Source organism: Gambusia affinis, linkage group LG06, assembly GCF_019740435.1.
Source record: "Gambusia affinis linkage group LG06, SWU_Gaff_1.0, whole genome shotgun sequence".
Taxonomy (NCBI): domain Eukaryota; kingdom Metazoa; phylum Chordata; class Actinopteri; order Cyprinodontiformes; family Poeciliidae; genus Gambusia; species Gambusia affinis.
In genome coordinates, this window is record NC_057873.1 from 25,915,749 (window position 1) to 25,933,467 (window position 17,719).

General features: G+C 37.9%; 1 protein-coding gene across 13 annotated transcripts in view; it reads left to right on the forward strand.

The window, feature by feature from the left end:
- The window catches only part of ncam1b (neural cell adhesion molecule 1b), a 108,482-nt gene that overhangs the window by 66,025 nt on the left and 24,738 nt on the right, over window positions 1–17,719 (forward strand). For 6 of the 13 annotated variants that reach the window (XM_044119195.1, XM_044119186.1, XM_044119190.1 and 3 more), the window contains exons 7-11: window positions 427–587; window positions 1,961–2,103; window positions 4,272–4,295; window positions 11,875–11,904; window positions 17,143–17,293. In XM_044119195.1, coding sequence (XP_043975130.1) covers window positions 427–587; window positions 1,961–2,103; window positions 4,272–4,295; window positions 11,875–11,904; window positions 17,143–17,293 — 509 coding nt within the window. The remainder of the gene's footprint in view (window positions 1–426; window positions 588–1,960; window positions 2,104–4,271; window positions 4,296–11,874; window positions 11,905–17,142; window positions 17,294–17,719) is intronic. The other 7 variants (XM_044119191.1, XM_044119194.1, XM_044119193.1 and 4 more) reach the window with 2 other exon arrangements.

The following is a 17,719-nucleotide window of genomic DNA, read 5'->3' on the forward strand; positions in this document are numbered from 1 at the left end:
CATTTTTTTAAATTTTATTTTACCATCTCATTAAAGCATCTGCATCCACTCAAGGTGGAAGCTCCGTGTCGACCTCGTTTAGCTGCCAATTTACCAACAATTCTCATTAGTAAATACAGCAAAGCTGAAATATGACTTGGGTCCTATGAAGAACCGACAATAAATTGGGATCAAAGTGTCAAACAGCTTGCAGAAGAAAAATGTGCTGCTGCACAAAAAGAACACATTCTGTGTCAGATGTTCAGCTTTCACGTCTTCTCTCTTCATCGACACTTTAGTACTTTTATCTCCTGACCTTCCTCACTTTGTTCCCCGGTGGGTTTAAGAACTACTACACGCTCTCGACAGAGCACCGCAAAGAGGTCAGAAGAGTGGTGTTGGGATTGACCGGCGTCAGTGTTTTAACACTTTGTGCGTTATCAACAGGAACGGAGTAGAACTCAGAGATGAGGAGAAGTACGGCTTCAATGAAGATGGCTCCGAAATGACTATAATGGACGTAACCAAGCTGGACGAAGGAGAGTACACGTGCGTCGCCAAGAACAAGGCCGGGGAGAGCGAGAAGGAACTCAGTCTGAGAGTGTTTGGTAAGACAGATTGTTTTCTGGAAAGTACGTGTTCTAGTGACAGGATGGAAGGTTCCAAGTGAGTGGGAATTTTGAATTATATACATATATAACCCACATATGAGCATGTACATGTGGGGAGGAAGAACAATAGTATGGTTTATGTCTGTTTTAAGCCAGGAAAGAACAAGGTGTTGTTTTTGTGTGGGTAGGGATAAAACTGAAGGAATTAGAGAGCAAGTCGAATGCGCTCGGTCGGAGTCTTGGAATGCGTTCGGCTTTTGTTTATTTATGCCCATTAGCTTGTTCCAGTCTGTATTTTGTCCTGTCACAACTGGATTTTCAATTCTCATCAGTTAAAATTTAGAGTGGGTTGGCTGCTTCAATTTATTTTCCCTAAACAGAAGACTTGGCGTCTGTAATTTCTTCAGAGCAAACAATTATCTCAAAATGATTCAAGACAGCAGTCAAATCACGGTTTGCCTCATTATTTCAAAGATTTTTTTCTGTCCCTCTCGCTCTCTTTGAAAGCAATGGTTGCTTTACATCAACCGTGCAAAGCTGCAATCAAACGCTTTTTTGTGAGCATCCGTGTTGTTTTGACGTACAAATCACAAATGTGGATTTACAGAGTCCTTGGTTTACTTTTAACTCAACAGGAGTCCTTTATTATTCAATGACAACTTTTACAGTGTTTGATTTAATAATAATCCTTCATAAAATGTGAAGCCTTTATATAATGCAGACCATTATAACCGTAACAGAAAATTGAAAGCTTTATCTAAGGATCTCTGTTTTTCTGTTTGTTTTTTGGCCATCATGAATAAGTGTACTAGAGGCCTGGATGATGTGTTAAAAAGTAAGATAGCACATTGAATAGTTGGAGCCAGACATTATACTTAGCTGTATTCAGAATTCCAACCTGAATGCAGAAAACCTTACCTTGCTTTGAAAGACTTGGTATTATTGTAATGAGACAGCATTTAAAATTGGAAATAAAACAGTTTGAGCTCCGACAGACCCTGAATAAATACAATTAGAAGTGAAGTAGCTCTTGGTTTGCATTATTTAACCATGATTCATTCATTCTTTTTAATTGTCTGTTCTCTTAAGCAAAAGATTAAATGTCTTACTTAGAAGGATAATCCCATTTCCACTATTAAATGCAGTAGCTTGGTTTTGTGCTGTATTTTCAGGGGCACTGTATATTTAAATTCAGTCATTTATTCCACTGCTGCACATGGACGATATCCAACTCATTTTATTTGTTTAATTTTTTTTTAAAATCTTTACATTTTTCAGCTACTTTTTTAATTCCAAGTGTTATGTATTTATGCTGCCGATCACCCAGCTAAAATATGTGGGTGTTAACCTTAAGGTTTATTTATCTCCAGTTAAACCGAAGATCACATACATAGTGAACCGGACCGCATCAGAGACAGAAGAGCAGGTAACTGTGACTTGTGAAGCATCTGGAGATCCGACTCCAACCATCAGCTGGAGCTACGGTGAGCAAGTCTTCACCGAAGGAGACCAGGTAAAGTCAAACTTGATTTAACTTAAATCCACTCTAATTTTAATGAGTGAGCCAACAATTAAACATGGGGAAATAAAACATTTAGTCTATCTAGTCTACTCTGTTTTGAATGTTTTAGCTTTGTGCTCGTGAAGGTACATCCTATGTGTTTTCCAGTGTGAACAGGATTATGAAAAATGCATATTTACCCTCTTTAGCATACTTTATTTTTAATGGATTATGTAGAATTGGAATATTGAGCGGTAACCACCAGGGAGAAACGCAAACCTGTAGGCAACAGGTGTTTTCAGAAGAAGAATTGAGTATCTTTAACCTACTTTCAAATGATGTATTGATTTGGTGCAGATCTGGGACTTGGAAATTCATTACCGGGTGCTTTCACTAGGTTTACATCATGTTCACTGGGTCTTTAAATCTTAAATCAGTAGCTAGTTTTGAATGGCCCAGTGCATCGTTTGGTGAAACTCGGTGCCTTTATAATACCTGGCAAAAAGTATTCATACTTCTTGAAAAAATCTTTGCATCACAAACTTTAACGTGTATAATTCACACTTTATTTGATGTGATGGACCAACACAAAGCGGTGCATAATTGTGATATAGAAACAGTATTTTGGAATCTTACAAATAAGAATTTGTTGTTTTTGTATTTATTTGTCTTTTCTAAATAATTCCACCTCAGTATAAATCCAGCTGTTACATGGCCATCTCAGAGGTTTGTTGGAGAACAATAGTGGACAAGAAGCGTCATTAAGACCGAGCAGCAGTGCAGACAGGTCAGGGAGAAAGTTGTGGAGAAATTTGCAGCAGGGTTATTTTGTAAATTAATAGCCTTAGCTTTGAAGACTGCACAAAGCTCTGTTCAGTCATTTCTCTGATTGTGAGAAGAGTTTGGCTCAAACCTATCGAGACATGGCCATCCACCTATGCTTACTGGCAGGGGAAGGAGAATTTTAATTGGAGAAGCTGTGAAGAGCTTGTAAATAACTCTGTAGAAATCACCAGCTAAGGTGGGAGAATCTGTTGACAAGCACTCTGCAAATCTGTGCAACAGAGCTGTAAAGTAAGTCATTGCTGAAAGGAAGCCATGAAAAAGTCCTACTTGGAGTTGGCCACAAGACGGCATAACGTCATAGGGAAGCTTTACTTTAGCAGGGTCAGAAAGGTTAGTCAGAGTTGATGGTGAGATAGGTGGAGCTAAATACAGGCCAGATCTGGAGTAAAACCTATAAGAGGCTCAAAAAGACTTGAAGATGGGGTAGAGGTTCATCGTCATCCAAAAGGAACAACCCTAACCCTAACCATGCAGCCAGAGTTGCATTGGAAAAGTTCAGATAAAAACATTGTGTTACAAGACTCTGCATGCCATCTAATTAAACTTGAGACTATTTACAAAGATCCATAAAACATTATAGTCTTGATATACAAAGCTGTTCAAGACATTCTCCATTAAGACTTGCAGCAAAATGAAGTTCCAGGAGGTAATGTCTCAGGTGAATTGATTACAAACACACTTTTGACAACAGTGTTATTTTCCCAATAGTGTCATAACTGTGCACTGCTTTGTAAATCAACCAGAGTATGAATACTTCTGCAAGACTCTTTACCTTTGAGACAAATGTCCCCCAGTTGCAGGGAAAACAATCTGCTGAACTCAATTATACCACTCCCCAAAGTAAGCATGTCAATTAACACGATTGAAATTAGTTTCTTATTTGCTACAATGAGCCCTTGACTCAGCATATGTGTGTTTTGTATTTTCAATCACTATTGCCATTTTGTGCTCATGTCAGTGATTGAAATACTTTTCAATTACGGAGCTACGGTATCGCTGGACATTCTGCCGCCATATTTCAGACTCGTTTACGAGAGCCTGCTTCTTAATCTTTCATCACATCCCGAATCTCCTGAATGTTTTCATCTGTAATATTTTTCACATTATTACATGGCTAAACCATCAAAAGCAGCGAATACCCCCACGGGGTATTCTCATACATCTATTGTCCACATGGCTTACTTCTTTCAAGGTGTTTGGTGACTCACTGCAGTCGAGAAATAAAGAAAGGAATAAAAAAAAAAATAGGGGGTTATATGCTCTAGAGATATGCTTCAGTTCATAGAGTAACTTTGGAGCCGGTCCATTACATACGCTACATTTTCTCCCTACAGGCACATCTAAACAGGATCTATCAGGTATGAAATCCGCGTAGCACAGAAATGTCCCGGAGTAGTGTGTAAAAATATGTCTTCAGCGACAACAAAAACTCTACTGAAACCCAATCGACCTTCTTTGTTTAAAAAAAAAAAACAAAAAAAACCTCCCCAGTTGCTTCTTGAAAATTTCCCCCTCCACCTCAAAAACCTCCCCAAAGGGAATGATCTCATCAGGGTTCATGAAATTGATTTGACTGCTGCATGTTTTTCTAAATGTGGCCTGAAAACTTCACTGATCTTGTGATAGAAAGCACAGAGAGCTCGTTTCACAAGATCAAATGAAAATTTGTCGAATAATGTACTAAAAAAAAAAAGAAGGGAAGACATCATTTCTGTGTTGCTTTCTTTTTGCTTGATCATTTTCAAACTTTCCATCACAGCATGCGGTTGCCTGGTCTCAAGCCGAGCTCGGTCTGTGTCGTTTTCCATAACAATGTAGATTGTCTTAACACAGATGTCGGTATCGCTTGAAAATCCTGATTTAAAGACGCTCCAATTAAAGTCTGTCTTTTAAAATATCAGCCCTTTACCCTCTGCAAACATACTTTTAAAAAAAAATATTGGTTTTTAATCATGAAATCTGGTCGCTTTCAAAAACCGGCAGATTTGCATTATACCGTCCACACAAATGCAGCCACCTGTCAAGCTTGTTGGATATTTAAAAATACATACTTTGATCGGAGCCTTGCTCGGAAAGGGCAAAACACACTTCCACCATATGACGCACACCACGACTCACCTACACACCCCGCGCACATGGACGCGCCGCTGACTAACGGCTCATACCTCGGTCTTGTTTTCCCCACAGTCAGGCTCCCAGGAGGAGCATGTGTGGAGAACGCATCTCCCAGCTGGTGCATGTCCACGTCCTCAGCTGTCGCTGCTAGTTTGCCTTAGCTTCCCATCGTCTCGCAGCGATAACGGACGAGGAGAGACTCATTACGGGCCGCGAATAATTCAGAGCTCGTGTCACAAAAGCGATGGTTTCGGAAAGCCGTGCAGCCGCAGAGCTCTGCGAGCAGTTTACTTTTTAAATGTGCAACGAAACGTCGCCCTGTCCGTTTTAGCATTTTGCGTCCGCCCGCGTCGGGCTTTCACATGACACATCAGCTGACAGCCAGCTGCGTGGTGGTGGCAGTGTGATTTGTGCTGTAGAGTACAGTATGCTTGGGTATCTGTGGCATTGCTTCACAGCTGTCTTTTAAAAAATAAATGATTAGCAGCCTTATTGAATTGCCTCTTTGTAGGTCTGATAAAACAAACTGTTCCTGTGGCGGGCTTTTGGCTGTAGGAGGAATCGGCTGCTAATTGTTTCGCTGTCCTGTTCAGTTTGTCTGTCCGATGTGTCTGTCTGTAATGACCATACAACAGCTGCATTTCATCTGGGATCAGTGCGACAAATGTTCCAAATGCTATTTGGGGCGAGCATGATGAAGTGACAGGAAGCATGTTTCCATTACCATAATCGAGGTGAGATTTTTCATTTTGGTCAGAGAACCAGCAAAATCCTGCGCTGTGTTTTCAGATGTGTGATGCTGATTGATAACTTGAATTAATTAGCAGTTAATCTGAAAGTGTCTTTAGTTCTTTGGCGCTCTCTCTCTCTGTGTCTAACTGGTCAGATGCGGTCATTTCTGCTTGAAGAGTTGAACATCATTAGCATTCTGATCTAGCAGTACTGTTTGTTGGAGATTATATTTTACGTATCTTGGTTAGTGAGCAGTTTTATACTTTTTTTTTCTGTTCCAGTGTCTGAAAACTCATGATTTCACAAAAACCTGCCTGAGTCCAATCTTTTATATTGTAGATGTTGCACTTTTTTCTTGTTTGGTGGACACTTAGCAACTACTCTGTGTAAAAGTAGGAATGTGCCAGTTTGATATTCTCACAGTAAAAAAAACAATACAGGAAGTGACAGTATTGAGCAATAATGTCACCTCAAAGCTGTTTTTAATGTCTTTGACAATGTTGTACTCTTTTCAGGTTTGAGTACAACATATGGGTACATCTGCATAAATCAGAAAAAAATGTAGAAGTTCCTTCATTTTGTGTATTGGCAATGCTCAGAACTAAGTATTTCAAGTGTTTTCTTCTCTTAATTTTAAATAATTCGGTCTCAACTACTAATAAAACTGAGTTTTATCACAGAAATCTCTGGTGAAGACTACTGACACAGCAGTTGTCCAGACATTTCCAGGGACTTCAAGCCCCTGAACAAGCTAGCTGTTCAGTGTTCGGTCTCCTGAGCGTATTAATGGAAAGCTTCAAGTAGAAACTCATTTGAATTTGGAAAAAGTTGCCCAAGCAACAGGGATAATCACATGGGGCTGTGAAGCAAATCACATTTAATAGTTAAGGCCAGGTTTTATGGTTTTATTGTTTTGCATTTTAATCTCCTTATTTCAATGTTTTAAAGTGCTTTTCATGAATCAAATGAAAAGATTAATAAACTCTGGCAACATATCACTTTCCGCAATGAATCTACATAATGTATAAGTTTCACTTTCTGAAGTACTAAAATAAAATAACTATGATAATATTCTAGTTCATTGAGATTCGCCTGTAGACCATAATTATTCTTTTGCTTTGGCAGATGTAGATTTAAAATATTATCCTTAAAAATTTCCTAGAAGTCTTCAAAGTTTTGATGAAACTCAGCAATAATAAGGATTTGATTTCTGTAATTCCGAAGAACATATTTTAATTGATTTTTGCAAAAGCTCGAAATAAGTTGGCATGCTGTTTTTGGATCAAATGTGATTAAAAAGGTAACACGTTGGATTGTTTTAATGCAATTTCAACAGAATCCTCTCTCCTTTTCTTACCAGAAACAAAATGTCTTGGTTGAATGCCAGTGATTTATAACTAAATCTGCCAGAGTCATGAATCATTTGGGGCTTAACTGTACCTAAAACCCATGTAGACGCAGTTTGCTTTATTAATAACTAATTCCATAAACAAAATAACTCATTTGTTGCATATTTAATGGAAGACTGCCTCACATGTGCCTCCCCTAGTGAATGCAAATCTGACATATAGTAAATGTGACACGTCTTCATTCGAGTTGCTTCCTTTTCTGCTTGGAATTCAAAGGTTAGCGCCAGAAACCAATGGTAACCCACTCGAGATGTAGGCGAAGAAAAGGCATTGTCCCACAGCCATTTCAGAAGAAGCACAGTGTGAGAATTGAGGATTACTGTTGTTCTGTTCACTGACTGAAAGAGGATAAAAGAACCATGTCAAAAAAATAAAAAACCGTGTGGACTTGTGGGAGTTTACCAGCTTAGTTACATTCCAGAGTTCAATCAGAGCACATCTGAGGATAGTTTTGCTTTTGTTTATACGGCTATCAAAGTTAAGTGGTTATATATTTATTAAAAACAATTTAAAAAAAAACTTTAATCAACTTCACATGTAGTATTTGGGTCTACCCGATCCTTTGAAAGCTTTTGCTGCAAGTCGTATTAGATAAGTGCGCCTGTTTAATAACTGAAAAATGTAAATGGAGTTTTTATTCGCGCTTTGTACATTATCTACATAATGAATGTTTTTGGCTTATTTAAATACATATTAAATATTTTTCCTTGATGCTGTGTTTTCAAGCTGTAATTATCAGAAAGTATTCTGGGCCATAAAAGCGGAAAGATGCAGGGAAATTGCAATATTTATAAAACTTAAAAGCAAATAATAGCTATCAGTCCGTGTGGTTAGCACCACTTTATGTCGTTTTTTTTTAGCAAAATCAAGTTAAGCACTATGAATCAGTTCCTTGGCTTCTAAATTGCTTCTTTTTTTTTTTTTTTGTATGCTAAAAAGACTAGCATCTTATCAGTAGTAAGATGTGTGTAGAAACTTGTACTTTACGTTTGAGTGTTTCCAGCTGAACCAGAGGGCTGGACTGTTCCGGCTCCTCGTTATTAACATGCCAGGTCAGGTGTGATGAGATGTGATGTACGGGTGGCTGCAGCTCATTTTGTCCTGAAACAATAGAAATGTTCCAAGGCTCAGCATATATAAATGGTTCAGGACAATGACAGAAAGCTTAATCAGATGTTTTAGTTTAAAAAAAAAAAGAAAAATAACAACAAAGTAAAGGTTCTGTTAACGTGTCTAAATTATTTGCGTTAGTCGCCGTTTTCTTTTTTCCCGCTGACATGACAGTTTGAGTCAGAACAGAAGGAGGATTATTGTTTGTGGAAGGGAGTAACAATGGGCTGGAGAAGACAAAAAAAAAAGAAAAACCCTGATAACTCTCCTGGGTGCCAGCAGCACATTGTTCTTGTTGGTTCCTCCTTGAAGTGATTGCAGTAGGTGTCCTCTCCTCGTCCTTTTTTTTTTTGTCTCAGATAAGCACCCGTCACCGATAGGACGGCGGCTGCTCGTCAGCTCGCTTACCGCTTATGCCGACAAAGAGGCGACGTTCCACGCCGTCGAGTTGCTCGTTTTAATTGGGCAACCGCTCTTTGGTGGCGCTCGGATAATACACGGCCAAAACGCCGCACTTAATAATGAACGGTCAGCTTTGCATAAAACTCTGCTCATAAGTATTTACCGTCTTTATCTTGGCACTGAGGAAAGGGTGCCGATTGTCAAGGATATTAAAGGAATTAGCTAATGTAAAGCCGGCCGACTTGAAACACGCCGTAAGTCTTTTAAAAGCCTTCTGCCAAGGCGCTAACGATGATGCAGAAGTGCTTTTAGATGTGAATATTGATGGTTTGATTCACTGTTTTGCCCCATTATTATTCCAGTAGATTGCTTCCATTTCCTCTCCACTGCATCTGATGAAATAGCTGTTTATCACTCTGCTTGTTGCATCCAAGTAATGTTTTTTTGTATGTCTGTGTGTGTGTGTGTGTTCCTGCTTTGTAGGGCATCACATCTCATTGACATGCTTAACATTTTCTCGTCAGCATCACCACAGAGCATGCTGTCCGCAAAGGTTTCTGTCTCGTGGAGTTCTTCCAGTGTTGTGATTTTAATTGGATGTAGCATGTTGTCTACACTGGTTCGAAAAGTCTGTGCTGTTTTTGAGACTTTATCCGCCGAGATGTGATATAACTCTGTAATTTATTGGATGTATGTTAGAGAAGTGCGAAGATGCTGACAATCATGCAATTTTTACATTGCAAAAAATTTTTGCATTACAAATAGAGATGTGCAATTGTTCATACAGCTATAAAAAAAACTAACTTGGAGTCGTAATTAACGTCTTAATGAAAGGCTCAGAGAATATTGGTTGCACGTGTGACTAAATTACCTTTTTTGTTAGAAGGACTAGTGCTAAACATTTCATGTCTCTTCCCATGAAAAAAGATGGCTGTTTATCTCTGTACGACAAGCAGAAAGGACAAACTCCAGTTAAATTTCCCACCCGTCGACTCCACAGGCTCCACCTGCAGCTAACGCTAAGTCAGTTACCTTCCAGACAGATGCTTACAGTTGTCAGGATGGTCTGGTTTGACAGTTTAACACATTGCCACTTTGTCAATTTCTTTGAGCTAATAGGATTGCAGCGAAATTCTGTCAAAATGTTAATACCCCTCTTTTCTGGCTGAAGTGGCTCGAGGCCGCTCATGTTCTTTCAAAAGCAACATCTCTTCTTCCTTCTTCAGAGGAAGAGTCTAAGAAATGTATTCCAGACAAATAGCTCTCAGAATCTCTGCTAAAAATGATCAGTCTCTATACAGGGTGTTTTACATATTCCTGCTGCAGACTGGCAGCAACTCTTTTCATATTTGTTCATTTGTTAGAGAGGAAGTATTTCAGTTTGTTAAAAGTATTATTTGCCGTTTCAAACGACATGCTTTGTGCACCATAAGAAATTCAATCAGCAGTGAAAATTTACTCGTTAGCCCCATTTTAACATAAATGTACTTGGATGTTATTTCATGAAATAAAATCAAAATTTAATAGTTAGATATAAAGTAGGGGTGGGCGACAAACTTTAAGACTTCAAGTTTTATCACAATGTTTTGTGTTACTATAGTGACAATAAGAACCATTTCTTCGTTCTTTTTTTTAAGGTAGTTCTGTAGCTCCCTAAAAAGCACAAACACAAATACTGCTGTTGAAAAACATTCTCATTTCTAATATGACTCTTCAGAACACCAGTCACATAAAAAAAACTGTGATTTGTACTTTTATTGTCATTTATTGACATTCTTATTGAACAAATTCATTCAGACAACATAGACTTTAACTAGAATGAATTGGAATTTAATGTGAAAATGGTGAATCAAAATTCTTATAATTTATCCCAATAAACGATAAACGATACGATAAATGCCCACCACTACCTTACAAAATCAAAGTAGTTTTGAATATGTGTTAAGTTATAGCCGTTGGCTTTTTATGGAGCAACACATCTGTATGTGGTCAATCAGTTGGGTTGTCGGCAGTCCGCCTTATCTAATAGTGATGGACAGCGTTGTTAGTGCTCACTCAATTTTCTCAAACTCATAAAAGGAGGGGAAAATTATGTATTTTTTCAACCAGCTGACCAGCAGTGCACAGCAACAGATGGGGCGGGGGCACCACTACCCTTCTACCCGCAGCGCTGGAGAAAACAACGGCCTGGCATTGCCTTGAAAGCTTTAGAAATTATAGGAACAGCTTTACAGCGAATGTTTGAGCTTCATTGCTGTTGAAAATTTGTAAAAATCCGTGCCAGATCTCAAAACAAATGAGCTTTTTGAACAATTGCATTTAATTTCCCAAAGACGTGAGCACGCCAACTAAGCAGTGGTTCTTCAAAGTCGAAGAAAAACCTCTAAAGCAGCGTGGGTTGTATTTCATTTGTAATTGTATCATTTACAGACAAAAAGAAAATATTTTGTTTTGCGGCTTAAATACGTGACAAAGGGAGCTGTCATCCTTTTGTTTTTTGGAGAACAAAGCTTGTTACCAGGGGAGAAAAATGCTACTTGTAGAACTCTTGCAGGCACAGATTTATTTTCTGGAAGACCTTCCAATGAAATTGCCTTTTTTTTCCTCCAATCCTTCAATGCTTATTGAAAAGCCCAAAAGTGTTGTTCGGTGACTTCAATGACGAGCTTGCTGACCTGTGTGCCTTGGTGCGGAGAAGAGGCTTTTAACAAATAAAGACAGCAGGACTGGACTAAAATGGATTGCGAGTCGATAATTGCTGTATCTCCTTTACTAAAGAAGACTGTCCTATCTCTGTTGTTGCCTTGCATTGAATCACATCCTCCTGATAAACCAAGGACCCTTTTATCTGGGGAAAAAAAAAAGGCCTTTCATGATTCCAATAGACCTACCTTGTTTTGGTGTGCAAAGGTCATAAAATTCACAAAATTCTCCAGTTAGAAAATTTCTCACCGTGAAAAAAAAAAAGAGCAAAAGAAAGAAAAAAAAAAGACAGCAGCTGCAGGCTTTAACGAAATCAGATATTCAGACCAGGCACTTTGGATGCAAGGTAAATAATCGAGACATTTAATACTTGTATGCACTGTGCTGCATCCCATTCTTGAGAGGATGAGCATTACCTTCTAAGAATTGCTTTGCCTTCTGTCTGTTGTTTCTCTGTCCTCTGCAGGCATCATGGACTCGGCCTGAGCAGCACAAGGTATTCTAAATGCATGGCTTTTTCCTCCACCCATCCATCATTCACGTCAGGGAAGTCTAATTCAATTCCGAGTGGATGCAGATCAAAATTCTTGATCAAATAAGGGTCAACGAGAGTAGAAAACGCTGAGAATGATGCAGTGGAGAAAGTGGTGCTGGTGGAATTCTGTCCGTTTAGGCTTCACTTCCACCAGTTCGACCGCAGCGTTTATAGCACAATCGTTGCTTTGGAAAAGTATTTATACACCTTCAAGTCGCTCACGTTTTGAGTTGCTAGAATCACAAACTTTAGTGTGTTTTATGCAAACTTAATGTGATAAGCTTCCACAGTCTAGGAAATAACTGGGATGCAGTAAGGAAAATGTGGGGTTTTTATTTTTTAAATATATTGCTTGATGCCAAAAGAATTTAAGCAATATAATGTGTTTTTTTTATATATTTCTTACTTATTGTATTTAACAAAATACAATCCCTACCTTGAAACATATTGGTGGCTGTATCATGCTGTGGAGGTTGGGGTTTTTGCCGACAATGAACTTGATTGGACTTAATGGAACGATGGGTAAAGCTAAAGCTAGCAACTGGAGTGTCATCGCAGATATTTGTTAAAAATTTAAAATAAAATTGAAATAAAATTATTAAATATTTGAACATTTTGCTATTATGACTATTTTGTGCTTCCTGAGATCTATCACGTAAAATTACAGTAAAATATAATTAGGCTAGTGGTTCTAACATTGCAAAATGTGTGAAAGTTAAAGGCATGCAAATACTTTTGCAAGGCACCTTACATAGTGGTTATTTCTTTTTAAACCTGTGACATTTTCTTCTCAAACACGAATCCTCAACATAGTTTTGTTCAGATATATCTGATGAACCAAATTATTTTGCTGAGGTTTTCGTTTTAATGTCAGAAATAGCATAATGGCAGACATTCATGATCCAGAGGGAACCTCTCTTCCACATCTTTTCCCTTTCATGCAACCGCTCCAAATGTACATCTTCCAAAATTACTGCCATCCCCATGTAGTATATAGATCAAACTTTTTTGGGTTGAAAACATTGAAATGAACAAAGGACCAGCAGTCAATAACATTTAAAAATGGGCTGAAGAAAAGAGCAGCCCGCTGACGCTTACTTCTCCATCAAATATGTGTTCTTCATATGTGTGAAAGTTAGTGAGAAAATCTCCGTCATTTCTGTGCCATCCGCAGCTCTGAGTGAAATGATCAGAACTGCTTCAGATTCGTCTTCTCTTTGCACTAAGTGCGTCACTGATCCCCGGCTTTGTGTGCAATGCTGAATATTAAAGTTACCACAGTTATTTATAATTTTACTTTGACATCAGTGCTGTACTTTCAGATCATTTTGGGTCCTGAAATAGGCTCGCTATTTTTACCTCCACAGATGTTTCAAATGAAGAGAATTTAGTATAGTCTTGGAAATCAAATATGTGTTCATGCTCAGAGTTTGCAAATAATGTCAATATTTTGTCAGGTCAAATATTAATATTGAATGTAATTTGGCAAGTTCAACTTTTAGATATTTACAGTCACTGCTCACCCCTGATGAGGGACGGGGTTGCATTCCTCTTCAGGTGTGTGAGAGCAGCGGTTGCCAACAGTGTCAGAACACGTCCGCATCATCGATAGAAAGTTGTGCACAAAGTGACTCAATTTTTTATTTTTTTTCCCAGTGCAAAAATGAATGACTCATCCTGGCCATCTGGATCCATAATTAGGCAGTTATTCTAAAAAATAAAAATAAAACAACAGGAAACATAAAAAAAAATTCACCCCCAGTTACATAAGACTAAGAAAAACGATCTCTTTCAGAAACAACTACATATGCCCGATAAATTACACCAAGTTTATTCATATAGAGACATACATTTGTCCGTATTAAACATATTTTAGTGAAATCTCAAAAGAGACATCCTGGTGGCCTTTTTGCAGCACATGTGCTTTCTAGTCATGAGCTCTCTAGATTTCATTAATGGATAAGGCAATAATAATTTTCACTTTCCGACATAATGATATGCTTTTTTAGTTCACCTGCTCTCTGAGTTGATCAGTCTGTGTCTCTCTGCAAGACATCCAATTACAAATCACACGGGAGGGAAGGCTTGGAAGCACTGGGAGAATACCGAGTGTGTTCGTTTAATAAGCCGTGCAGGTGGAAGGTACATTTGTATGCCAGCCTGTTCTATATTTGATGAGACATGAGTTTAACTTGTCCTGTATGTAGTGTCAATTTTATGCTCCGAGGTTCCTCAAAGTCGCTCTTTGGTTTGAGAAGAAAAATTATGGCTTGTCATACTCTGCTGTCAGTTTGGCTTTATTAGTAAAGGATGCTGAAGTCTGTGTTTTTTCTCCTCCATCCGATTTAGATTAATCTTTTTAAAAGGCTTCTGCTTTTCGTATAACATCTCAAGGAATTTATATGAAAAGTTAATTTATTCCAGTTGTTAAAAATCAAGCAGTGGAACATGCACAGTAAAGATTTATTACACACTGTGATGTATTTTATTATTACTGTTAATCTTGATTAATATGGCTTACAGCTCATGACAACCAAAAAATGCTGTTTTTGCTTTTTATATAAAATTAGATTAGAATATTGTGTAATTAATTAGTCTTAATTAAATAATTTTTATTGCAAATATCCCAGGGATTCACAGTGGGCAAAATGTCCAAAGAGCAAGACATTTGAAAAAAGATGCAGATTCCAATTAAACAAATGTTAATGGGAAAATATGTACAATGCAAAGTGTTTCTTATATGATTGATGGCTTTTTTGCTTTAAAGTATTATGTATTTTCCTTCCTTAAGTTAATGTTCTGCCATTTTATAGCACAACCAAGAAGATATACATGTTAAATACAGCTAAAAAACGTGGCACACCCGACTTATTTAGCGTGTTGATTACAGTCTAGTTGACAACTAACAATTTAGAAGATGATTGTGTCGAGCATAACGCAGCATTTTTATTAGTCTTTTTTTTTTCATGCAATTCCAGAGAAACTGAATGTTGGGTTTTCATATGCTGTAAGATACAAGTATCCAAATGAAAAGATGAAACATGTCTTACTGTGTGTAAAGAATCAGGAGAAGTTTAGCTTTTTCAATCAAAATAACTAAATTAGCTAAGATGCTTCATAATAATCCCATTTACCAAATTGTTGATAAATATATAAAAACATTCCACATTTTTGGGATCTCTCACACACTTTGCTTCTTTATAAATTACATCAGAGGCTTTAGTGTCCCCTAAAAAAGCCCATCCATACCTAAAGCTTTCTTTAAAGTGGGCGCTAATGCCTAGATGCAGTGTGGCATGTTGTATAAATGCAGCAATCGAAAACAGCACCACAGGGGTCGACTGAGATAGCTATCTGCACAGGGGTCAGAAGAAAAGGGTAGTGTGTGTTATGTAAGTGTCTCCCTGCTCCTGCTACCCTCTATGCATAATAAATGGCCTAGACATGCTTTGTGTGTTCAATTTGAATACAAACTAACACTGTTTCTCTTAAATGGCTTCCCAGGCTGGGCCCTAATTCAGTCTGTGTAAAAGCATTCTGCCATTGTTTTGTTTTCAATTTGGATCAAAGCCACGGAGGCAACCGTAAGAGACGCTTGGATATTCAGGTCTAGCACCTTGTTAGAAGAACAGATGCATAATGCTATTGTATAAATGTGTGCAGAAAAAGAAAGTCGATTTATTTGGTTTTGGTAGATGTGGATCTGATTATGTTGAGGATGTCATGTTTTAATTTGTTTCGTCTTTTGAATGAATAAAGCACTAAAATACTGGTGCAGAAGATAACTGAATATTTCTGAAAAATCGTTCACCTGCGGATACAAGAAGTTAACTTGGCATAGATGGTCTTGTTTTTTTTCCAAAAAATTAAAGTAAAAGCTACTGAAATATTCAAGATGGCTGCTATTTTACAAGATGGTCATTAGGGATCACGTATTTTGTACTAAATGTACCAATGATTATCACAGATTACTTTTGTTAAATCATGCATAATTTGACCCATTGATCACTCATGTCTAGTAATAGCATTTGTAATTTTTTAAAAGGGCCGCCATGGTTGTCATGGAAAATACACGTTTGCACTAAAATCAACAAATAGATGAATGTGTTTGGTGTCAAATCCCAACTTACATATTTTGAGCCATAGAAATCATTTATATTTCTGGATCTGCAGTTATCTTTTTCTGGAGGACATTATTCAAAGTGGCCACTGTGGTTATAATGAAGGATACATGTTTGTATTAAAATCAGCAATAGTTATTGCCAGTGGTGGCCTAAAAGTTAGGTTCACCAACCATAAATTCACTAAACAAGAATCTTAGCTCTGCTGCCGCTAAACTGCTAAACACATTTAAAAAAAATTAGTGGAAGTTAGTGCCAACCAAGACGATTGTCATTTTCACACATTGTCTATGTCTAGTTGATGTGAGATTCACAAACGGCAAAGTCCTCAATTGCTGATTTTTCTACATATTATTACTTTAAAGTTGCATTAATAAGAAAACATGATTCGACAAAGTTCATCCAAATAATGAAAATGGGTAACATTTCATGGCAATAATTGGCTTAAAAAGCTCAAAATGGTGGCCATCTTGAAAAACGGCCATCATCCTGAAATTCAAGTGGCTAATATAACTTTTTACAGTCATGGTTTCAAATGGAAGGTGACTTGATACATCCCTGAAAACTGAGTAAATGCTAGATGTGCACATCGCTGCCTCATAACATATCTGATACGTCACAAATAATGTCAGCAAATGGGGAAATAAAAGAAAAATTCTTGGAAACGATGATGATGCAAAAAAAAAAAAAAAAGTCAGTCAATGTGTAAAAGTGCAAGCGTGGAGCACCCTGTCTGCAGCTGTGCATCAGCATGTTTCACAAGTTAGTAGCTGCCATGTGAAAAGCTCTAGATGGTTCTTAATGCTGTCTTCCATCTATTATTTACCAGCTCTCCTGCCTCGTCGTCAGCGTCCCCGTGTTTCCATCGAGCGCTGTTCACCTCCTTCCTTAAGTTAATGTCCACTCTCTTTATTAAAGGCTGGCTTTCTTTTCTTTTTCCATTTCAGGTTACAAACATCTTTCTGCAAAATTATTCAACGTGACAATGCCATATAGCCATTAATGAAGTCCTATTGTTTTTATTTTTGTTTGTTTTCTTTCCCCCCCTTATACCAAACCTTTTTCTGCTACCGTTTAGAGCCCAGATGGAAATGTAGTAGTAAGGAGCGATGCTCGTGTGTCCTCCCTCACTCTGAAGTATGTCAAGTATACAGATGCCGGTCAGTATCTCTGCACAGCTCGCAGTGCCATCGGAGAGGATGAACAGACCGCTTATCTGGAAGTCCGCTGTGAGTATTGCATTGTCTTAAGCTTATCTGGAAAACAAGTACGGTTCCTGAGGGTTAGGTTTAGGTGAACCTACAGTACACAATGGGCGTGAATATTGTGGATGTTTTGGGCTTTTAATTATTTATTTGAGCCGTTATTTTTCAAATTTGGCATGATTAGACAACAATCAACCCCAAGAGAAAAAAAAGTAAAGCATGTGGAGAACAATTTTTAAACTATTGGGGAACCATCTGTAATTTACACAGGGTTCAAAATTCTGCTTCCAGTAGACGTTCGTTAGTATCCAACCCAACCCAAATCCGTAAGCAATGTGTCCGAGCCCAATCCGACCTGACTAATTAACTTTACTTATAGACCTATGCCTCGTTTTTTAAATTACAATTTTACTTCTTCTGTTTGTAGACCCCTTAGATAAGCAGTGTAAC